This window comes from Triturus cristatus, chromosome 5_1 (assembly GCF_964204655.1).
Source record: "Triturus cristatus chromosome 5_1, aTriCri1.1, whole genome shotgun sequence".
In the NCBI taxonomy this organism is placed as follows: domain Eukaryota; kingdom Metazoa; phylum Chordata; class Amphibia; order Caudata; family Salamandridae; genus Triturus; species Triturus cristatus.
The window spans coordinates 909356285-909382214 of NC_140587.1; the positions used below are offsets into that span (position 1 = coordinate 909356285).

At 44.4% G+C, this 25930-nt stretch overlaps 1 protein-coding gene across 2 annotated transcripts in view; it reads left to right on the plus strand.

Annotated features, from left to right (window-relative positions):
* ATP9B (ATPase phospholipid transporting 9B) overlaps window positions 1-25930 on the plus strand; it is a 2296170-nt gene that overhangs the window by 797194 nt on the left and 1473046 nt on the right. For both annotated transcript variants that reach the window (XM_085605931.1, XM_085605930.1), the window contains exon 6: window positions 15742-15800. In XM_085605931.1, coding sequence (XP_085462057.1) covers window positions 15742-15800 — 59 coding nt within the window. The remainder of the gene's footprint in view (window positions 1-15741; window positions 15801-25930) is intronic.

Consider the following 25930-nt stretch of genomic DNA (forward strand, 5'->3'; position numbering starts at 1 on the left):
TGGACATGCTCTCTCCTACCGCTTTTTAATTTTTTTTATAGTACGGGCGCCGAGCACATTTTCAATGCAATAGGTCTCGCATTTACAAGAGTTTAAGCTATTCGCATTGTAAATGACAATGCCTTTTATTTATCTGTTTTTAAAAACAACACATACATAAAAGGCACTGTAATTTACAGTGCCAAAAGCTTAAACTCTCGTAAATGCGAGACCTAGTGCATTGTAAATGCTTGTTTAATAAACTAGGTGATTTTTCTGCATAGATATAGATATATATGTGTTTAACGTCATGGCGGTCATGGTGGCAGCAATAAACTAAAAAATACAACACTTACTTTGTGGTTCGCATCCGTTTGTTCTAGGGGAAGGGGAGTTGCAGCTACGGAGTCTGTGGAATATATATACATTTGTATATATATATATGTTTATGTTAACTAGTAATGTAAATAATTGTATAACAGCATAGTTAACTTTATTTCTTTTTAAATATTTTAATGTATTATATTATCATAAATAAATATCAATTTTTTAAGGATTTATTATAAATAAAATAAAATCCCTCCTAAAGTATACAGTTTATATTTTTTAATGTATTTGAAAAAGGTATGTATCTAAATAATTCAAATTATTTTAAATGTATTAATATTAAAGTTTACATATTTTTTTATTTTAAAATAACTTATTTCACTATTCTATAAGTATTTTTTTAATTAATTATAATTATAATTTGTTAACAATAAAATAAATTAACTTATATTTTGAAAAAGTTATATTTATTTAAACATTATTTCCTATAGTTGTCTAATTTAGGTCCTTACTTCCATTATGTTCTATGGCAGTATGTACTGGAGGTTGTCCATATGTGGTACTATACTTACTCCTGCACTGACCTGGAATACATCTACTACTGTTTTGGGTTATTTTGGGCAGCTGTAGCTATACACGTGCAATTTGTGAATAGGAGTGGGATTACACTTTTGTGGGTGGGTGCATGTCACTCCCTATACCCCTCCCTGGTACTCCCTTGGTTCAGTTCCAAACAAGTATCTCTACTCTGTCTTAGTTAGGATATTCATAGTCGTCAGGCTAAGTAATGCCAAATATATAGCTCAGTTAATTTATTTAATCCACTTAGGACCAAAGTTCTCTATCAGCAACATGCTATTGCATGTACGTGGCTTGAAGGTGGTAGGAAGTATCAAGTGGTTTGACCAAAGACTTGAACCAAAGAAGAAGAGCAATAGGCAAGCTGACCCATTAATAGCACTAGAATTTGCAGAGGGATGTTTGGCACATGTTTAACAAAAAGAAAACATCTGTGGACCAAGTTACAGGAGTACTTATTTATAATTTAAAGGGAGTTAGTAAATCTATGCCCCATGTAGAGAAAAATAAGTATTAACATGCACCTGAAGGCAGTAAGCATATTTGTCTCCCAAGTGTTCTACGGCAAGTTTTGCCTAAACCCCACCTTACAGGAGTTAATAAACTGTCTCTGATACACACTTCTACAATAATGTGTACGGTCCATCTGTTCCATGAATAGGTTTAGGTCTGAAGAGGTTAGTAGAAAATCACCACTGTGTCAGAACAGAAGATACAAAGGGCCCCATTACGGACAAAGTCCGCCCGCCACCGTAATGGAAAATGGGACCGACCGCCAGAGGTGCGGCGGTCCCGCTAGGCCAATTAGGATGTGACGGCCACCCTGGCGGTCGCATCCCGCATCTTCAACATTGTGGCGGGCGGTGCGGTAAGCAGCGCCCGCTGCAATGTTGAATTTGCATGCAGTGCATTGACAGGCATAACCGTGCAGTGCCTGCCACCTTGTGTGTGGCAATTCCCCCAAGTACAGCCCCACCCCCCAGGGGGCCCGCAACGGGCCCCCCAAGTCATTTACCGTATGCCTTTCCATGGCGGAGTCTCCGCCATGGAAAGGCATTCCCACCGCAGGCCTACTCACCGCCATATTGTGGGCCTTTTTCACCTGGCCGGCAATTCGACCAGCGGAAAATCAGAGGATGGACTTTCCGTCTGCCACGGTAGCCCCGTCATAGTAATATGGCGGGGGGTAAATTGTGTTGTGATGGCATGCGGATCGCCACCGCCCTCCACCGCCGGCCGGGCGGTGGCGTTCCGCACAACATCATAATGGCCCCCAAAGTGTGTGCATCCCCAGTACTGCTACTCACAATGAATATTTCATGTCCCCACACATCTCTCACCATGTGGCCTGTAGCCTATAAGCATGATGAGTAAGTGGTGTACTTTTCATAGCTGAAATTCATCCCTAATAAGGCAGATACTGAATCTCCTACAAATAGTATTGGCGGGTAGGGTTCTTTTCTAATTTGGGTTAGAAAATCTTTTTGAATTCTTTGCTATGACATACACAACATCAGTAGATTTTATCTTCCTCCCCAACCGTGGCCAGATATAGGCTTCCCATAATGCAGTGCTTCAATTGTTTAAGGATTTTCGTCCACCTTCATCTATTCCGTTTGGGGGTCTGCTGATCTGTGCTCACAATGTGTCTGTGCCAATGGTGAAAACTGCTATTTTTAAGGGTGTCAACCCACCACCAAGCCATCACGATGAAAAAGAAGTGTGTTTGGTGCTTGCTTCAGCACCTGCAGCCTAGTGTTCGGTGCCAACAATTCCTTCCCGTGCATTGCCTACCTCTTCTCCCATTGACATGTTACAGCAAACTGTGTTTCCTCAGAATTAAGCTACCTACAAAAACAAAGCGTTGAATATATTTACAGATCTGATTTCAAGGAAGCTATTTTTTCTAATCCATTTGAGGCACATGGAAAACCTTGGGCGAGCAGTTTTAGGCCTTTTCATCTGATCACCCCAGAGGATTTGCAGAGTGCACTCAGTCTTCACCCTATACCCCATAGTGGGAACCTGGAAAGGGACGCACTCTCCTTAGAGAATTGGCTTCCACTCTGTTCCTTAGAACTGGCCCCTCCCACCACACGGGCTGCGAAAACCAATAGAGCCTCAGCCTCTTGGTTCACTTAGTCCCTCAGGAAAAGCAAAAGTACATGCAAACGCCTGGAAAGAGTGTGGCAAATTAATTATAAACCCATGGATAAAGCTGTTTATAAACGGGCCTTGAACGATCACTACAGGAAAGTTTGTGATGGGAAGAAAATCTTCTTGTCCACTAAAACCGAGTAGGCTGGGAATAAAAGCAGAGAACTCTTCAATATTGTAAAAGATTTCTCATCCCCTAGGGCCATCAGCAGCCATTTTGTCCACAGTAATGAATGGACAAATCAGATGGCCTGTTTCTTTCATCACAAGATTACAGTTTTCCAAGACTCTTTTTTTAGCCCAATCACCAGTATTAGTAGGAGACATGTGTCTGCCCTTTACTGGCAGCGGTAATTCTGGTCCTTCCCTCACGCAGTTCCCTCCCATTACTTTGGAGAAATCCCTTGCATTAATGAAGGCCCTCAAATCCAGCTCACCTACTGACCCTTGTCCTGCCAAAGTACTGGCATCCATTGCAGAGGTGATAAATCCGGCGGTTAATTTAGTCTTAAATACCGCCCTGCATGTGGGGCAAATGCCGAAAATCTGGAAAAATACAAAAATTCTTCCACTCTTAAAAAAAAGCTAAGGCTGACCCTTCGGTTGTCAGTAACTATAGGCCAATATCTTTACTGCCTTTCTTCTCCAAGGTTTTAGAGAGATATGTCAACTCAGTCACCACTGATTACGTGTAGACCAACCATCTTCTGCATTCAAGCCAGTCGGGCTTTAGAGCCAATTTAAAAAACAACAGTTGATGGACAGAATGCAGAACAATGTCATACATTCACCCCAGTACAGAGATCTGGGCCTAAATCCATTGCCCAGGACCCACGTCTGTGCATACCGGTCCTAGGATGCTTGTTTCCAGTCCAGGGAGGACCTGGCTTGGCAGTTCGTGCTGGACTGTTCCCATGAGGCACAGGGTCAAGACTGATTTGTATATGGCCAGGTCTAAACTGGGGTGGCATGGTGAGCAAAAGAATGATGGATTTAACCCAGATCTCATGACTGAGGGTGAATGTTTTGATTTGTTCTGCATTCCGTCCATCAATTGTGTGTCTTTTCCTTTATCGCCCTAAGTGCGCCAGGTAACCCCAGACGTGGATCCTGGGCTCACTGTGCCACTGGAATCAAGCTATCCTGGCTGAAGAGGGTTGAAACCCCGAAACCGGTCCTAGGATGCTTGTTTCCGGTCCACGGATGACCTGGCTTGGCAGTTCAGGTTGGACTGTTCTCATGAGGCACATAGTCAAGACTGATTTGCATATGGCCAGGTCTAAACTGGGGTGGCATGGTGAGCAAAAGAATGATGGATTTAACCCAGATCCCTTGACTGGGGGTGAATGTTTTGATTTGTTCTGCATTCCGAAGTACTCATCATGGGCCCAAACCCAGATGCCTGGAACGACACCTGGTGGCCTACCGCCCTCGGAAGCCCGCCCACCCCCACGGACCACACACGCAACCTGCAAATCTTCCTGGACTCAGAGCTCAAAATGGACTGCCAGATCAACTCTGTCTCATCCTCCTGCTTCCATACCATCCGCCTCCTACGTAAGACCTTCAAATGGATCCCCCTCGAACACAGAAAGACCGTCACACACGCCCTGGTCACCAACAGGCTCGAATACGGCAACGCACTCTATGCCGGAATAAACAAAAACCTCACCCGCAAGCTACAGAACATCCAAAACGCCGCCGCAAGACTGGTCCTCAACCTGCCAAGACACTGCCACATCTCCCAGCACCTGCGCACACTCCACTGGCTCCCCATTGAAGCTAGAGTCACCTTCAAGATGCTAACCAACGCTCATAAGGCCCTCCACGACACCGGACCAGCATACCTGAATAGCCGACTCAAATTCCACGCACCCCAAAGGACCCTACGATCAGCCCAGCTCTCCTACGCCGTGGTCCCCCGCACCAGAAAGACTAAATCGGGAGGCCACTCCTTCTCCTTCCACGCGGCCAGAGCCTGGAACGACCTTCCGCTCCACCTCAGACAGATAACATCGCTCCCCATCTTCGCAAGAAACCTCAAAACTTGGTTCTTCGACAGACCCCCTCCTTGATGGCCTGGAACCTGCGAATCCCCCCCCCCCCCCCCCCCCCTCAGCGCGTTGAGAACCTTACGGGTGAGTAGTCGCGCTTAACAAACACCTGATTTCCGTCCATCAATTATGTGTCTAGAGCAAATTTCAGCACGGAAACAGCCCTATTAGAAGTAGCTGAAATCATTAAAACCACACTTGACAAAGAAGGCAACGCGGTTTTGGTGCTGTTGGACCTCTCTGCGGCCTTCGATACCGTGCCCCACATTGGACTACTAAGAAGGCTCAAAGAGGGTGGTATTGGAGGCACGGTACTTAAATGGTTCAACTCCTTAAATAACCGACAGCAAACTATTTGGTCCCCGACGTTCTCGGCACCCATCCCCCCATGAATGTCGGGGTCCCACAGGGCTCAATTCTCAGCCCAACGTTGTTTAACTTGTATATGGCTCCTCTGGTGCTTCTCGCCAGGAAACACAGGGCAAAAATAGTGTAATATGCTGATGACACACAATTGCTGTTTACTTGTGAGAAGGGCGCCGAGTTCAATGGTAATGGGATTAACACCTGTCTGTCAGAGGTGTTCTCTTGGCTTAGGCAAAATCAATTGAAGCGCAACTCTGAAAAGTCAGAGATTATGTTCTTCGGCTCCCATTCCTGTGCAATATGGCACAACTGGTGGTCGCAAGACATGTCCCCCCCTGCCACGTCTGTCAACATCATGAAAAATCTGGGGGTCAAATTTGACGACTCTCTTTCAATGAAGGCACAGATTCAATCAGTGGCTGGGACCTGCTTTGGATTACTGCGAATGCTAAGGAATTTTCTTCCCCTGCTTCCAGTCTCTCACAGAAAGACGGTAGTCCAGGCCTTGGTGGTATCCAGACTGGACTACGTAAACGCCTTATACTTAGGCCTTCCTGTTTATTTACTTGGCGGCCAGAGCCATTCTTTCGGCTGGGCCGAGAACACGTATGACCCCTCTTCTGTCTTTCTTACACTGGCTTCCGGTGCGGAAGAGGATCCATTTTACAGCCATAGTGCTGGTTTTTAAAGCCTTCCATAAAATAGGTGCCCCATATCTTGGGGAAAGACTCCAGCACTATACTCCACGCCGAACCCTGAAGTCTTCTGCCCAGTTTCTGACCATTACCCCTAGGATATGGCTCTCTCGGATAGGGGGCAGATCTTTTCAAGTGGTGGCTTCACGCCTTTGGAATAGCCTGCCCCTCTCTCTTAGACGGGTACAGGATCTCTTCACTTTCAGGAGACAATTAAAAACTTGGCGTTTTAAACAGTAGCTCCTGTGTTGGTGTACTTTGTTCTGTGGTGCCAGGTTTTTTTCATAGCGCCGGGACACTCCTTGGAGTAGCCGTGCACTTTACAAATACCTGCTAACATAACATAACATAACACATGACAAGGAAGACTACACAGAACATGAAACTCCTTCCCTCATATACACATAGATATCAGCTTTTTCTTAGACCTTAAAAATTTCTTCTCCGAACACTGCAATGCAATTCAACGGACTGTCCTATTTCTGACTAACCCTACATCCACTCCTCACCCTCAGCCTCTGTCTGCTATAGGTTTCTCACCCAAAAATAACTCCTGCTGGAGCCAACTTACTCCACCTCAGCCTTTGCCTGCTATAGGTCTCAGCCTCTGCCTGCTATAGGTCTCTCACCCAAAAATAACGCCTGCTGGAGCCAATTCACTCCCTTTGACGAATTCTCTATACTCAACCTGCATACTACTTTGAAACATTCAAACCACTTCAGTGACCCTTTACCCTCAAGTTTCATCAATGAGATGAAATGGTACTTAGTACCACTCTGGACCAAAATAGTAAATGCCTCCTTACGTCGAGGTATGTTCCCCGATTGCCTAAAGTAAGGACAGGTTACGCCCATTCTCAAAAAAACACACCGCGGACCAAGAGGACCTTAATAACTTTCGTCCTAGCGCTAGCATTCTAACTCTATCGAAGCTCCTAGAAAAATGTGTCCTTGTCCAACTATGTAACCACATTGATCAATTCCATCTTTAAGATCAATTCCAATCGGGTTTTCGCTAAGGCCATAGTACTGAAACGGCTATTACGCACATAGTCGATGATGCCCTAAAAATGCTAGATCGGAATGAAGCATGCCTTCTAATACTCCTTGACTTCTATTCAGCGTTTGATACGGTCAAACATGACAACCTCCTAGACTTACTGGTACGAAGGATGGGTCTCTCGGGCGCAGTGTTAAACTGGTTTGCCTCCCTTCTTAATAACACAACCCAAAGATTTAATGTCAATCAATCCCTTACCAACTCTATGCCATCCACTCTTGGGGTCCCTCAGGGATCTGCACTCTCACCCATGCTCTTTAACTTGTTCATGAAGCCTCTAACGGAAATGCTCAATTCATCCAACATTCACTATCACATGTATGCCAATGACACCCAACTTTACCTGAAAATCTTCTCCCCAGACGACATCAGATCACTCAACTCAACCCTACTCAAAACACAACACTGGCTGACTTCCCAACAGCTCAAGCTAAATTCCTCCAAAACGGAATTCCTCCTTATTGTTCCAACCAAATAGACTACCATCATCGCTGGGTACTTGAAACGCCTAAGAGCTCTCAACTGTACCCCACACATCACTGATTCCACAAGGTCTCTTGGAATAATACTTGACAAGACACTGAGCATGCAGGAGCACATTAGCTGAGCCACCAAAGGAGCCAACTTCCACTTGAGTATTCTAAGAAAGATAGAACCCTTCCTCCCCCCGGACGACTTCAAGTCTGCTGTTCAAGTGCTAGTAATTTCCAGGTTAGATTATGGTAGCGCAACACTCTGTGGGCTACCCAGCTACAAGTTGGCACCACTCAGGGTATCCCTAAATTCAGCTGTAACGCTCATCACGGGATCCAGAAGAAATAGCCACATCACACCGGACCTGATATCCTTAAACTGGCTGCCTTTTGGGGCTTTGATTCATCTTAAGATTGCGTGCATGACACACAAGGCTCTTCACTTTAACGCCCCTCTGTACCTAGCCCAAAAACTAGAACTTTCTGGTGGTAGCCGATCTTCTAGGAGCTCCAGCACCCTGCTGCTGAAACCTCAAAGATTCCAAAGAAAGAAAACCTATAATCGGGCATTCTTGGGTATCGCCCCGAGAATCTGGAACTCCTTCCCTCCTCAAATCAGACTGATTCCCTCTACGGCATCTTTCAAAAAAGAAGTGAAAGCTCTATTGATGAACGCCCTTGATTGATTGCACCTACCCCCACCAGATACAACTCGTTGCTGGTTCCCCTACATGCCGGTTTCTCTCCTCCTCCACGGACTGCCTCGCCTTGAGTGATGCTACTACAGTGTATTTTGTATGTGATCCTATGTCTTTGACTAGGTCTGGGACTTTTAACTGTTCTCAACATCTATATTTGTCTGTTGCTCATATATGCTCTTCTATTTCTTTTTGCGTTTTCATGATATCTTGTTTCTCTTTCTACTCCAGTATCTTGCTTATCACTGTGGTTGTTACTGATCTTTGGGCCCAACTCTTTGTGTCCTTGATCATCTGTAAAGCACGCTGATACCCGCTTGGGTCATATCTGCGCTATATAAACATATATATATATATATATATATATATATATATATATATATATATATATATATATATATATATATATATATATATATATATATATATATATATATATATATATATATATATATATATATATATATATATATATATATATATATATATATATATATATATATATATATATATATATATATATATTACCTACTGGCGGTCGCCAGTAGGTAGTTATAGTTAGGACCCCTTTTCCATAGGAAATCCGCAACATTCTATTTTGAATAACTTTGGCGCCGATCGACGAATCCTCGCGAATTTCTCAAAATAGGTGGGGCGCTACGCTCCGCTCCTACCCTGAAAGTCTCGGGGGGATTCGTCAAGCGAGGGCTGAGATAAAAGGGGGGTCCCAAAACGCGTTTTTCCCATGCATTTTTCCATAGGACCTTTAGACAGGGCTACAGCCCGAACGGCTGAACAGAATTACTAGAAATTTGGCAGAGAGGTAGTCCTCAGGTCAAGGAAGTGCCTTTTGTTGGTTTGGTGTAAATCTATTCAGTAGATTCTGAGAAAATAGCCTTTAAATCAATATATATATCTGAGCCAGCTTACGGTACGCTTACCGTAAGCTTACCGTACGCGTACGGTGGCGTGCGCGAGCGCGATTCTGATTGGCTCTTAGATCTTAGTAAACATTCGAAACAGCCGAAACCGGAAGCGGCGGCCGCCATTTTCTCTCACGCACTGAGAGCTAGGTTGTTAAATAAAACCAATAAACATATAAAGGGGCTGTTTAGACAGCTCCCACACACATAGCCATGTTGAGGGAGTCCCCAAAGACCCCCCAAGGCCAAAAATGCAATTTTTATTTTTTCGCTAATTTCGCCGATTACGCTTACCGTACGCGTACGGTAAAAAATGTAAAAAAAAAAAACACTATCCACACTCTCCCCACCCCCTGTGATTTTGGTGGCCGCAGCCCACCAAATGTGCAGTGCTTATTGGAGGTGTGAAAAACCACAATATTTTAAACAAAAATAATAAAAGAAAAAATTAACAACACTCTCTCCACCCCGTGTGCAAATGGTGCCCGAAGGGCACCATTTGTGCATGGCTTATAAAAATTACGAAAAATTAAAATATTACCTTTCAAAACGAAGTGCATCATATGTCCTCCATGTGCGCACGGTGCGCGAAGCGCATCGTGCGTACATGGCCCATCTAGCGTAACGTGGGCACGCGGTGCGCGTAGCGCACTGCGTGCCCACCGTGCGTGCATGGCACTAACTGCGTAAAGTGGGCGCGCGGTGCGCGAAGCGCACCGCGTGCTTACTGTGCGCGCACGGTGCGCGAAGCGCACCGTGCGCGCACGGAACGAACTGCGTTAAGTGGGCGCGCACGCCAAGAATGGCGTAAAGTAACTTAGCATTTAAAAAAACGTACAAATTCACTGAAAAAACCATAGGTTTCACACACGTTATAGTTAGGAATTAGCATTTAAAAAACCTTGCAAATTCACTGAAAAAACCATAGGTTTCACACATGTTATAGTTAGCGGAAATTTTACTGATAAAAAACCAGTGAAATTCCCCCGTTATAGTTAGTGTAGGCAACTATAACTCATGCGACCGCAATCTTCTGCTGATGACAATGTGTCTTTATGAAAAAAAAATATTTGAAATATATGTATAGCTAAAAATGTATGGAAGAAGACATGGGCAAATAAGTGTCTAAATACAGTATTAGCATCAGCAGAGGATTGAGGTCGCGTGAGTTATAGTTGCCTACACTAACTATAACGGGGGAATTTCACTGGTTTTTTATCAGTAAAATTTCCGCTAACTATAACATGTGTGAAACCTATGGTTTTTTCAGTGAATATATATATATATATATACATACATACACACACACACACACACACACACACACACACACACACCCCATTGGGTTTGTTACTTCTCCAGAAGTCAACTTTCTTTCTGTTTCAGAAGCCCTCTGCAGAAGGTAGCTTGAAATCAAGATCTTTGATGTGGTTCTATTTTCTAATTAAATCGAGACCAATCGACACACCAATATTTAGGTCCTGCATGACCACAATCTGAACCCTTCATCTCTTTCACTGTGATCTTGAAGGACCCTTATACAACAGTTTCTGATAAACCCTTCTTTGGATTGTCTTTTTTAAAGAAGACCCCTCAGGAATTTCTAGCTGGGCCATAGGATGCTAATGCCTGAGGAGACCCTACCTAGATGAGTTTAGATTTCAGGCTACACCATCTTGCACAACCAAGTTCCTTGTACTCCAGATATGGAGTCCCAGCTCTGAGACACAATGACACATGAAGTTTACATCTCTGTCAAGCTTCTTTTATGGACTTGTATTGCATCTTTTTTTTGCTTTTAGTAAGGTTTTTAAACATAAATATAAATCAAGTACATCTCCATATCAGAACAGTGAGTTGATCAGAAACACAACCGCTGCAAACATATCCTACATTGAAACAGTCATATTTGACGGTATGCCAGAGAGGATATGTTTAGTAATGAGCAGTTGAGGCATACTTCAGTGGTCAAGTGTGAATTATCCAGCAGCCATACTGTATTACTACTTAGGGACCGATTACGATGTAGGTCGGAAAGCCTCAGACTGCTAGTCTGAAGCTTTCTGACCGTGGTTGGAGTCTGTCTGACCGACATGGTCGGTTTGTGGTCCGACTGCCGAATTACAATGTCAGCTGTTGGAGCGTGAACTGGTCAGTCATTCCAACATGGTTATGACCGGCTCTTGTAGTCTTCCAGCCAGTCGGAGCTGCACCGTAATCCCCTATGGTTGGTGTTTCCGTCGTTGCGATTTCGATGTCTGTTTTGCACAGCCTTTCCGTGCTGGCCTTTCCGACACGGAAAGGCTGTCGGAATGCAACTTTGGTTGCCCCTCCCTTGCCTCCGCGGCCTACGTTTGGTGGCTGAGGGGATACCTAGGGTGCTCCTGTGTAAATCCATGCAGTGCAAGGTGCCTGCCACAGGGTGCAGGATTTTATACACCCCCCCTTTGATACGGGAGCCTGTATTACGGCTGTACCGTAACACAAGCTCCCAGAGAGAAATGTGAGTATCCTACCAAACAGTGTTCGGTCGCATCGTAATCAGGCGGTCAGAACCGCTGACTTTTTAATAAGCCCTAAGTGTTCAGTGGATATATCCTAGAAACATTCTAGGATTGGATCTTATCCCTCTGTTGCAGGCCAGGTCGCATTGCCTTGTAGGTTCTGAATGGGGCCAAATGTCTTTCACCCTGCTAACAGAAGACATCAATAGCCAGTACTCTGCTAGTTCTCTTGGCAATATGCAATATCCTTAGTCAAGCAATCAACCTGAGGCATGGCTACTCACTCCCAGTAAATAGCTGCGCGGCACTTCGCCAACAACAGCATCAGGGCAGTAAGTTTGCGCAGGCTAGGTGGGAGCTCCCTTATATAGCCCATTCTAAGCCACCATAGATAGTCTAGGCACCAAAGCTGCAGTTACCTCCTGGATACATTCAGTCGGTCCAAATAATTAGCAATTCTCGGGCTCTGCCAGCCCAAATGCAGGAAGTCAGCTCAGTCTGCACCAAACCGTACTCAACATTTATCATCTGTAATGCCCATTTTATGTAGTTGAAGGGGTGTGGTGCATTGCCTTTGTAAGTATATAATATGTATAAGCCGGAGCTAGTTTGGGTGCAGCAATATCGGCATTGGTGATCAGGGATATCAATCCCAAGCTCCTTCTGCAGCTCCAAGCGTGCCCTAGGCTCGACGGCAGGGGCAGTGGTCTGCATATTGGAATGAAGTCATGTTATCAGTCTCCTGGGGAGGGTGATTCCAAGATAGAATCTAACAGCAGAATATCAATGGGCTTCTGAGGGAATGCAGTGAGTGCCGATCTGCAGATGTCACGCAACAGATAGTTAAAAAAGACAGCCAGAAGTTGATTGTCTGTCTCGCAGCTCAACAAGTACTTCATCTTACTTGCTGAGTAGATATACCTACAATTTGCGGAGTAAGTAAATTTGTCCATGTCTTATCTACCTGAACATAGTGCTCAAAACCAAATGGTGACAAAGTGGATGGATGCAACGCTTTATATATTCAAACAACGGAGGGTGACTGCAAGGCCTCCGCAACAGCCTTCCCTCACAAGCTCTTTCTTCCAACAGTACTGCAAAATTAAAGGTTACAACATATCCCAAAAATTTAAGTTGAGAATTCTTCTTCCTCCACAACTACAGCAGTACCATGCAGATAGCAGGAGAGACACTAGCATTCATCCAAATTCAGGGTGAAAACTGGGTTGTTCCTCTGCCACTACAGCCTGCCTAACCTTCTACAGCACAAAGGTGTGTGCGAAATGTCAGGGGATCACCTGCAACCATTTTGATTTTCACATTTTTCAGTCTGTTTATTATCCTTTTCCTCCAGGAATCCCCACTACTCCCCCTCGCATCACTCCACTCAATTATACATATTGAGAATTTGAGAAAGTGGAAAGTCCTAGGTAAAAAAGTATGCAGTACTTTCTTGTTCAACTGTAAGGGGGACTTATATCAAGTTTTCAATTATAGGTGTTTAAGCCTATTTCTCAGGAAGCAATGGTTTAAAATGACTACTTTGGCATAGACAGTTCAAACCCTAATACATTTGCACTGGATGATGTGCCGGCATAACCAGAATGCCTATTTGAATGTTCCTATTTTGCATTTTAATTGCTGCTTCTTGATAGTTTGAGCATTTCCACTTTGGAGCACTTTCCTTGGGCATTAGCTCAGACACAGGGGTATTGTTCAAAGTAATGGTGGTTTGTGTGCACTTCCACAGACTTGTTCATGTTTTTGTGTAGCAGTTCATAAATTCAGACTCTTTAGTGAAGAAAGAAGAATATTTGCAAGCGACCTACATCCCAAGTTTTTTCCCTCTTCATTAGTCTTGCGGAATTGTCTCTCGTCTCATTTCTGTGCCTACAATTTCAGCATACTTCCACAGGTACCATATAGGAGGAGCTCCCTCATGTCCACACCCCCTGCTAACAGGAGAGATTAGGCCACATTTGCAATGCAGTGAAGCATTATTGCTCAGATGTAAACTTGCAGGTGGTTATGTTTCAAAGCTTGATAGTGACTTTCATTATTTTGGTACTACAAGGAAAACTGGTCTGACATGAAGTCACACACAGCAGGTAGAGCAAAAACCAAACCCAATTAGATACCCTGTACTTAAGATACTAATCAACACAACAGCTCCTTCCCCACTGGATTTTGAGTTTACCTGATAACTTACTCCTTAGTAAAGCTAGTTCTCTGGTGATTTCGCATCAGTCTCTCTTACATTAAACAAGGATCTACAATGTTGAAGGTTCTTATGCAGTCTCCTGCTGGGAGAGCATTTAAGACAGGCTTGATCTCAGATGACAAAAGCGTTCCACAAACCTCCAGTGTGGAGGCTGAGACATAGCTTAGTGAGCTGATTGCTCTTGTAGGAGGTTATAGCTATTATTTTGGCATCAAGATGCACTTCTAAGTCTAGTCAAACAAGTATAGAGCTTCTCAGACTCAGGGAGTGCCTGAAATAAAGATACTGTGAAAGGCTGCATATTTGTTCATTTTGCGTCTTTTGGCTGGGAGGGTTTACATAACCATGGCAAAGTGACACCTGCAGTCTGTCTCCACTTCCCTTAGAATACTGAAACAAGCTATTGCCAGATTTTTCACAAGACTTCATAGTAGTTTTCTGTCTTAACCCTTTGTGCCCCCCAATGGGTTTGAGACTGGTGTTATTTATTATGAAGTTAAAAACAGTTTTTCATATTCGTCTTTACTGCATAATATGCAGAAGAGTCCCATTGTCTGTGCTTGCATCTTTATTATACAAATAGGGGTAGTTGTGGCAAAGTGCGTTATTTCGAGAGCTGAGAGAAAGAGTCATAAACTGCTTTAAGATATTCTGTTATTACAACTGAGATTGAGACACATGTGGAAACCTGGATTTCTTTTTAGCATTGAATTTCTCTAATTCCCAAAGTTAGACTAGGAGTAAATGTGCATGGCTAATGTATTTTTAAGAAATGCACCATAAGAAGCTTTGAAAATTGCAGACTAGTTTCTTTATCAATTAGAAAGATGAGTTTTAATATCTTTAGTGGTGTTATCAAAGCATGATATAAGTAACATTTTGAAATTATTTTGTCTTGGGCCATGATTACAAATTATCCTGGAGTAGGACGACAAAAAATGATTTTATGGTTGTTTGTAGGTTATGATATTCAAATGCTTAACTCGCAACCCTCTGTTATTACTATATGATTTTCTTTTATTGGATTGTTCTTGGTGGGATATTTGCAATCAAACACATGCTTTCTGGTTTAAAACCCCATTTCCCTCTGGAAAACATCACTTACTTTGTAGACATGTCTCTCTTGTGATATACAGACATGGTGCCTCTTGCGCTCTCTGTCCATATTATGAAGTCCACAATATTGAGGTTCGCTCCAGTGTTGAATTATGATTTATTGAGAAATGCAGGACGCTTAATGGTGAGTAAAAGATACCTGGTAAATCGTTACATCATGGGCATTCACAGTGGATTCACACAACCAGCATCATCTGTTTGAGGTTTTATCAAAATGGGCACATGTTCTCCATTTGGGAGAATACCACAAAACTGAAATGGTGCAAGTGTAGCATGATATGGAGCCCATGCTGAGGAGAGAGCTACTATCTTTTTTGATCTACCCTTTTCATGATAAATCGATTTCCTGCTACTAGTAACTTTTAGATGAATGTGCCTGGTCCCATAGGTAATACCTGTCTAGTGGAGACATGTTATAGTGTAAGTAGCTTTTTCTAAAGTGATTATCATTAGAAAACATTTCTGAATCTAGTCACTATATTTTAATTGTTCCCCGATCAATAATAATGTTTGTGTTATGATTATTTAAAGATACTACTAATCTGCAGTTGCCAGGTGTAACTTTTTTCTTTTCATTTCCTTTTTAAAGGTAAAGTGCAAGTAAAGAGTTCAGACATACAAGTGGGAGACCTCATCATAGTGGAAAAGGTTTTTGCTTTTTTACATTTATTTTAGAAACTGGTGCTTATTGTATAATTTGTATTGTAAGGTGTTTATATGAAATGAATGGACATTTAGAGCGAATTAAACACCACGATTCCTTGATCTTGTGTTACTATGATAATTCTTGTACATGATGCTAAGCAGATTAGAACAAATTCAGCTAAGCAGATGTTTTTTCACTATATCTAAGAGTAATAAAATGTGTCACTATGAATGGCTTGCACACACAGTAGACTAACTCACAATTTGCACTTGTTGGCACATTGCTGTCTATATAAATAATTTGTTTTGGAAATGGCAATTTTTAACACTTTATAAAACACAGGAACATATGTAATATTTGCAATCTACCACTCTTTAATTACTGCTCCCTAGACAACAGCAACGAACAGGCTTATGCAGAGTGTGGTCTCGGGTACTATTTCTGTATATGCACTGCAAACTTGTATATTCTCAAAACTTCCTCGTTCTTTTCCCCCAAAAAGTCTAAAAACGCATTGCCCAAACAACACCCTGAGAAGACTGACCCACTGTAATTCTACGCCTTTTAAAATTTTAAATAATTTGAGAAATTACCATGAGCCGCAACCTACTCCATATTCCTTGATCGCCCGGCAATTATTCTGATGGTTAGCCAGAATCAAATATTTTAGTGTATTGTGTTTCACATGAAGTGAAACATGTCTCCTTGTGAGCAGACAAACCATTATGTTGACCATCGGCCCGAGGCAAAAGAAAGAGAACTTTAGAGTGTGTGCCAGGCTGTATGTGTATCAACATAAAAAAAAGATTTTAGGAATCATTGATATGTAAACCTTTTGGATTATACAGTACATCACAACACAAGCACACCTAATTTGCATGGTCATGCCAGAATCAAATAGTATACTAGTTTGTACATAGCATCCTAAAATCTGAGTACATTTCCCCTGAAGAGAAGAAAAGGAGCTTAATTGTCATGTGTGTGAAAAAAGTTCGATTTAGTAGTCAATCAGTCAAACATGTTTATTTGGCTTTAAGAAAAAAAAACATAACAATGCAGTTTATAAATATACAATAAAATCATCAATACAACCGTTCACTGCACAAAAACTCCTGAGAATAATGTCACTTCAGTACCTGTTACACATAAGTGTGAAAGCAAACAAGATCAGAAGAACACTATTTACAAGCGTCATGAGGGGATACATCAAACATATAGTTCATTATTAGTAAATGCCTAAAGGACTATATCAGTCCAGCACCTCATGGATCATAAATTCATAAACTGTGCTATAAATAAGATTAACACAATATCCCTTCATCTCCTATTGAACATGGTCAGGCCGTTGGTCTCGCATGGACTCCCTAATTAGCATGACATGCCATAAATAAAATGTTACCATTGGACCTGGCTCTTTCTGCTGGGTCATCTCCAGACTTTCTGCCTTTATCATTCACCTTTTTGCTGAATTCGTTTTTGTTAACTTTACTACTCTGGGCACTTTACCAGTGCTAACTGGTGTTAAAGTGCATGTGCTCTCTACGTAAACATGGTAACATTGGCTTGTCCACAATTGGCATATTATTATTATTATTTTATTTTTTTTTGGGAAGATTTTTATTGTTTTCTTTCAACACAGTACATTGCATTTGCGGTTGAGTACGCATTCGTTTTCCAGCATATAACAAGATCACAAGTGGCCCAACCCCCAACCACCCAACATCACCCCCACACATTCGCCCAAATCCGACAGCCACGCCCCATATGTACATCATAAAGTCTTGCAACTCAGTCCGCGTCAAGGGTTTCATCATCAAGCTTTGGTGGCGGCTCACATATACCCCCTCGATGCTTATTCCATGCCCCCCATACTTTAGACCATTTTTGAGGACACCCCCTCCCGATGAACACTGATCGCTCGGCCAGCATAGCCATATCCATGTCCCTCCCCCATACGGACAGCAGCGGTACCTCTCCCACCCCCCACTTCTGAGCTATGTTCCGCTTAGCTATCACGACTCCCAACGTAGCCCAGCTCTGAGCCTGCCGGCTAAGGTCATTAGGTTCCCATACGTTTAGCAGGCAGCGCCTGGGCTCCGGCAACAGCGACACTCCCCCCGCCTGGGACAGCGTCCGCATCACTCGCCTCCAGTATTCTTGGATTTTGGGGCACTCCCAGATGGTGTGGTAGAAGGTACCCTCCTCCCCGCAACCGCGCAGGCAGAATGGATGGGGTGCTCTCCGTATTTTGTGTAGCGTGTACCTGGTGTAATATGACCGATGCAAAATCTAGAGCTGTACCAATCTAAGCCTAGAAGGTATCCCCGCCTCCCGGGGGGACGCTAGTGCCTCCCTCCACTCTGGGTCATCAAATTCCCCTACATCGCTGGACCACTTCTCCCGCAGGGATCCCATAGGGTCCGGAAGGTTATTTATCAACTTTCGATACGTGAATGATGTGGCCCTCTCGGGCATATAATCTGTGAGCAGCCTGTCCTCCAGTGGCGACGCCTCCGGAACTGTGGCCCCAGACTCCAAAGCGGAGAGTAGCGCGTGTTTGATTTGTGTGTATCGGAACCATTCCGAAGACGCCAGCTCATATTGTTGCTGCAGGCGCGAGAAGGCAATCACCTCACCCTTATGCCACATGTCGCCCACTGTGGAGATTCCGATGTCGTCCCATTTATCGAAGCCCTTGCTATGCCTAAGTCTCCCGAGCCGTTTCGTATCCCACAAGGGCGTGAGTTGGGTCAAAACTCCTCTCCACCCCAGCCGGGCCTGGGCCGCATGCCATATGGCCACGGTCTGCCTCAGAGGGCCAATGAGGTCTGGTTTAGCCTCCCGTCGTACAAGGGCGATAGCATACCCCTCGCGCCCAGTATGTCTCTGTCCGCTTTGAATGCCGGGTCCGAATGTGGGGCGTGGAGCCATTGGTTGATGACCTTGAGCTGCGTCGCCCAATAGTACAGTTGAATGTCGGGAAGCGCTATCCCCCCGTCGTACCAGCCGCGGGTGAGTTTGGACTGAGCAATACGCGCCGGCCCGTTGTGCCACAGAAGACTAGTCACCTGCGCCGCGATTGAACGGAAATACGCCGGCGGTACTTGGTATGGCGTTTTTTCCAGCACGTAAATGAAGCGAGGCAAGGCCATCATCTTGAAGAGCGCCGCCCTCCCCAGCAGGGTCAGCGGCAGCGCCCCCAGTGACGGACATCCCGCCTAAGACGGTCCAATGGGGGCTGAAGATTCTTCTGGTAAAATACAGCCTGATCCACGGTGATGTGTATACCCAAATACTTAAATGATCCTTCCGCCACCCTGAGGGGACACTCCGCCGGTAATTGCGGTGGAGGGCCGCACAGCACATACATGACAGATTTGGACCAGTTTATCGTGTACCCTGACGCCTTGCCAAAGACCCTGCATATATTGAGTAGCGTTAGGATGGAACGCCGCGGGGAGGCCAGATACAACAGGATATCGTCCGCGTAGAGAGAAACTCTGTCCTCCCACCCATCCGACCACCTGAGCCCCCGTATCGAGGGTTCCCAACGTATCCACGCCGCCAGAGGTTCCAACACAAGGGCAACACAATTGGCATATTTAATTTACTTATAAGTCTCTAGTAAAGTGCACCACATGTGCCCAGGGCCTGCAAATTAAATAAATGCTACTAGTTGGCCTGCAGCACTGATTGTGTCACCCACTTCAGTAACCCTTTAAACATGTCTCAGGCCTGCCTTTGCCGGGCCTGTGTGTGCAGTCGTAAACTGCTATGTTAACCTGGCAAGTTAACCCTCTTGCCAGGCCCAACCCTTCTTTTTTATTTCGAGCCAGGACAGCGCATGCAGTGCTCTGCGAGCCATGCTGTATTGAGGTATGGCATAGAATCTGTGCCCATTTTTATTTGTGAAAAGGTTTAGTAGTCCCTCCTTGGTACCGCCTTGTCTGCATTTATAACCTCCCATAACAACTCGACCTTTTACTTGTGGTGTTACACGGTCTGCCTTATAACTCAGTGAGCACTATTTTCTTTAATAATCGCCTCCTCCAGGCCACGGGTGTGTTCAAATCATGCAATGAGATTTCAGTGATAAGCATGTGGTTGCATAGACAACGATCATTTGAGTGCACCAACCATTCTTTCGTGTCATATTAAAAAAAGAAACATTTTAAAGAAAGGAAATACTGTAGCACTGTTTTTAAGTTAATTTGAACGATTATTTCTTACATAATAATTAATCTATTTTACCCATCAAACAGTAGCTTTTAATTCAACGCTGAGTTAGTTTGTTTCTCTTTTCTCCGATCTTGCTGTTAGGCATCTCTGCTATGCAGATGTTTGCCTCAAAGTGTTATACTCATGTCACTCTGGCTTTTTTCTCACAAAATTGTTTACCATTCAAAGATGGCCATTTCATTTGCATTGGCAGAACATTAGCCAAGCGCCATGGTCTTTGTTCTTAGTTGGTTTCCATCATGCAGTACAATTATTTTGAATACTCCACTGTTTGTGTGCGCACGCCGGTGTTGATGCTGCGGCAGAAATAGACTTACAGACTAATGACATAAACGTAAACGAAAGATCCATCTGTCAAAACATCTGGACCAATGTGTATCGAAGGACTTTCACCCTGTATGCTGTGTTCACTTTTTACTGTGTAATATTCAAATAAAGATTTTGCGCTCTAACTAGAGACTATCCAATAAAGGTATATTTAATAACGAAAGGAACCACAGGGTGCGGGATCACACTGAAAGGGAAATCTGTGCTGCTGTAATGCTCAGCGCGACGCCCACTTCAGAGACACCGCACTTTCTGTTTTTATTTTTTATTTAATGCTGAACGCAGTGCCAACTTCAGGGACACTGCACTCTGTTTCAGCTTTCCAATGTACTAGGCCTCTCAATTGTGAGATTTTGGGCTATTGGCATTGTAAATGACAATATCGTTTATGGGTTTAAAAAATTTGCTATAATAAAAGGCATTGTGATTTACAATATCTATAGGTAAAAGTTTCTAAAATGGGAGACCTATTGCATTGCAAATGCTTGTTAATAAGGTAGGCCCTAGGCCATCCCAAGGGCACGGTGCAGTGTAATTGAAAGGTTGGACATTTACTTTTAAGTTTACGTTTCCAGGTGGTGAAAAACTCTTAAATTCGCTTTTCACTACTGCAAGGCCTATCGTTCCCATAGGTTAACATAGGGATTACCTTATTACATTTTATGAGTGTCATTTCCAATTGGGAAAAGATAAATATAGGTGTCTCTGGACTAACAATTTAAAATCACAAATGTCAACACTGTGTGCCCATAAACTGAATCCAAGAGCAACAATCTCAATATTATAGAGTTCATCATGCAATCATCACTTGAAATGCAGAATTTCGCTCATTGATTTTTAATGTGCAGACACAAATCCATCACAGGAAAAAACTGTTCTGTGTAGACTGGATGGTGGTTGAACAATTCTCACGGTGATTCAACAATTCCCAAAGCATTTCGGGCATTAACAGTTGCCCATTCGTCAGGGGAATCTCCGAACGGCACCGTCGGAAAACACTCAGTACTGTTGTCAGTATCAGTGCTCCTCGAAAACGTAAACTCGTAACCAGCTGCCCTGATTGGCTGAGAGACAAGGTATTCCGATTCCTGCACGTTATCGGGAGGACGCCGACGGCATCTTCCCGACAACGTGCAGGAATCGGGTAACTGTTTATTTAGAGAAGGATGGCAGAGGCCTGTCAAAGAACTTGGACAAGATATTTGCATTATGTACTAGGCTTTCCATCCAGGACGGCAGAGTACATGAAGAAGGCAAACAAGTATATGGAAACCGGACAGATGCTTGTGAAGCTTGGTATGACCAGAAGTCCTCATTAGTAGATTACTAACCAGTGCAGTTGGTGTGGGTTTTAGAGCCTGTAAGTCCTACGGCCCTCCAGAACAAGTGGACTGGGCCCTATCCTATTTTGAGAAACAATGGGAAGTCACCTATCTGGTGGACCAATGTATCCCAAGAAACCCTCACAGGATTATCCATACCAATAGGCTAAAACTCCACCCTGACAGAGCAGACGACTTTGTTAATGGTGACAGACTGGGAAGAAGAAGAGGAAAGTGAGCCTCTCCCTAATCTAATACCAAGCAATGTCAAAGATGGTTCAGTGGATGGATTAGTCCTCTTCTTCACTTTAACAAACAAGCAGCAAAACGTTTGTTACAGATTCCTGCAACAGTTTGCTTGTCTGTTTTCATTTTTTTTATGTGTATACATTAACATTTGAATACAGTAAAAGTGTTCACAATGAACATTTGTGCTGGGGTGCATACAGTCCATTGAGCATCTCCCATGCAAGGTTACATAAAGCAAAGGTGAATACACACCCGAATTTGTAGATCGCGTGTTCCAGACATGCCAGACTTTACTGTGCTTTTCCGGGCGCCCCCTCGATTTTTATATATGGATTGTTTTGCTGTGGCACAATAGTCCATGCCACTTGTCCAATCCGATACCTAGGGGGCCTGTTTGGACCCCCCCAGTTCTGAGCAATGTCTCTTTTAGCGATAATGAAACCCAGTGCTACAAGTAGTCTGGTCCTCCATTTGCCACCCCATTCATCCATCAACCCCAACAGCACTAGTATGGACTTTGGCACAACCGTTGTGCCCACCTCCTGTGATAGAATGGTGCGCTAGTATCTTTGTATTAAGGGGCATTCCCATATTGTGTGAAAGAAGGTATCCCTGGTTGATTTGCATCTCAAACAATAAAGGTCAGGGCCGTAATTCATTGTACTTAGTTGCATGAGGCTTTAGTCTACTCTATGTAAGTATCTTAGTTGAATAAGCCTCAGTCTCATGGAGATTACCAGCAGTTTTTTAGGGGGCATTTTTGCCTCCATCCAGACCTTCTCCTCCAGTGTCCCTATGTCATGTTCCCACCGCTCTTTCACTGTCATCATGGGTTCTGGGGTGTTATTCACCAGTGTATGGTATAGGTTTGACATTTATTTCCTCCCTATCTTGGTCAGTGTAATGTGAGCCTCTAAAGGATTGTGCTGCAGGAGAGTGTGTGGAGTAGTCAGGGATGCTTCCAGTACATGGTGTAGCTATTGGTAGCGATACAATTGTGAGCTGGGCATTGCGTATGTCTCTGTAAGGTTTTGGAGTGTGCAAATAGAGTCCCCAGGTTTGGAGATGCCACTAGTGTCCCAAGCCCAAAAATCTTCCAGCTTGGCTGTGTGCCACAGCCATGTCTCAGCCCGCAGTTGTGTTTCTCCTGTTGGCATGCCATTCCATTTAGTCCACCTTAGCGCTTGGTGCAAGCATATTAGTGAGGTTTGAGTCACTGGGGGAGAGTGATGACTTTAAAAGGACCAAAGGAACCATAGAATAGGTTAAGTGTGGCACGTTGTTCCAAGGCCTGCATCTCAACGGTTATCACTGGGTCATTGCGGTCTACATGTAGCTAGTCGAAGATGGGCATTAGCTAGCTGGCTCACTAGTATAACTTCACGTCCGCTATCCCAAAGCCCCCATCGTAGGGCGACGTACACGAGGTAGGAGATACTTGGCTGGCCCCCACCCAGAGGAACTTCACTACTGCCCGTTGCAGATTTTTAAATAATGTGGGTGGTATGTAATAGGGAAAGTTTTCTAGTGTTTAAAACAGCTGCGGAAAATATATAATTTTAAACATTTCCCCTCTGCCCGCTATATCTTATGGAGACTTCTAGATGCAGATTCCATACCTTGGGATATTCCCTGGGGGCGGGTTTGGATTTTGGAAATTTTTAAGTCATCCCTCTGCATGTCGGTAGGTGGCTCTGTTCAGCTCAGCATGGCGTTGTCTGTGCTAGAAGTGAGATGCGCTGTGCCTATAAAGGGTGCCACCCCAGTGCACTGACCTCAGCTTCTTCTTTTCTGTGTCATCAGCGTGGATCTAGACGAGTTCACTGCAGTAATTTTTTCACTGGGTTTGTTGTCGATGGCTAGTGTGCCTATTTTTTGGTATGGCTCTGAAGAAACCCATATCGATCTTGTTCCACTCTTGGACTTCTTCTGGTAAATCTTAAAACAAAAAGTCAACGAAGTCAAAGCAATCCTTGACTTCTCAGTATCATTCCCACTCTTCAGACAACAGAAGGGAACAACGCCACAAAAACATGCCCCACTCACAGGTTGTTCCTGCTCAGCCAGCATCTGACACAGGGTCTGGTCTGCGTTTCCCGGAGTCAGAGCGACCCTCAACCAACTTCGCGAATTCTACGAGGCCATGAGCTTCATCGTTAGGTGGCTGAAACCTTCTGGAGCACCTGCAGGATGCATGGATTTGGGAGGGTCTTCGACGGGGGCTCCGCTGGAGGGTTTGCTCTCGGTGGTAGTCTGCTCCTCAGGATCCGTTGATGGATCTGGATCGTCCCGGTCTATGGCTTTGTAATCTCTTCCGGGGACTGTTCCAGGCAATGATACAGAGCTTGACCTGTATTGCACAATGCTGGCTCTGGCACCAAAAGGCCCACCGAATTGGAGTGAGAGACCTAGTTTCCTGAATGGCCCACTGAGGAACATGAATGGAGGGAGTCTGAGGATGGCTATTCCGACCCCCTAGCACATTCAACGGCCAATGACAACTGGTACGAGGGTTAGGCTTATGCAAACTGTCTATACACCTCACCAGACGCTGGCTTCCTTTCTCCTCTTATAGTGGCTACAGAGGGAGGGGCTCCTTTCGCAAAGGTGGTCTTGATGGTTGCTAAGTTCCTGGACCTAATGCTGCACCCATTGAGGTCAAGAATACCATCTTGACAGATGTGCTTCAGCCCGGGGTATTCTCTTCAGAACTCTTACTACCCTTTATATAAGCCCTCAAGGTTGTCGTGGGTGGGACCATTGTTCATTGCCATCTCCCTGCTCCTAGGAACACAGCCTTTTTCTCCCAGTACCCCACCCCTGAGAGTCTGATGGTCCAGGGCTCAACATCCAGGCTAAATCTCGATACGATCCCTACCACAACACTGGATAAGGAATCAAAGAGGCTGGATACCGTTGATAAGAGAATTTTCTCCTCCACCAGGCTAGCACTGCAGTCCGTGAATACCACATGCTTATATGGTCATTATTCCCACACGGTGTGAGATTCGGCAGCACAAGTGCTATTGATGGTCCCAGATAAGGATTGCGCCTAACTCACACAAGCTATTGCTGATGGAAGCGATGCGGCACAGATCAGTATTAGATGCAAATTGGAAACTACCGATTTGCCTGGCAGAGCCCTTGCTTAAACTGTGGCGCTTCTACGTCATGCCTGGCTGAGCACTAATGACTTTTCAGGGGATGTCCAGTCATCCCTTATATGTTCATGGCCTTCTATGGAACACGCTGTTTCAGCGACAAGGTGGATTCAGCTCTGGAACAATTCAATTACAGTAGGGCCACTGATGGGTCATTGAGGCTCACCATGGCTCTGTGACAGCTGCAATCTGCCTTCTGTCCCTTCCGTGGCTCTGGTAGGGGCTATCAGCCATGTCAGTTTCCCTCCAGCTACCATGACCAGCAGCTATTGCAGTCCTTTTGTGGCTGCGGATGCAGCTCCTACAATCCCCGTGGGAACTAAAGCCAGCAATTGGCCTAATCCGTTCCCTTCTCCCCCCTCCTGGCAACTGAAACTCAGAAGCCTCTTTCATCCATATGCACCCTGTTGATGGCAGGATTCGGTACCACCTGCACCAATGGCAGGAAATAACTTCAGACAAGTAGGTACTTTAAATCACCCAAAGGGACTATCTGCTGGCAGTGGACCATCTCTCGCTCTTGCAACAGGAAGTACAGGCTCTTCTGGACAAAGGAGTCATCAATAGGGTACCAGCATCAAAATTAGGTCGTGGGAGCTATTCTTGCTACATTCTGGTGCCGAAGGAGCATGGAGGCCTCCGTCCCATATTAGACTAAGGTCTCTCAACTACTTCCTGAAGAAGGAAAAATTCATTATTGGCTCAGGTCTTATCTGCCCGCGACAGTGGACGGTAGTGTTGGACTTGCAGGACCATAACTTCCTGCCTGCCAAAAGACGGTACCTGCAGTTCACAGTGGACCGCAAGCAGTTTTAATTCACTATGTTCCCCTTT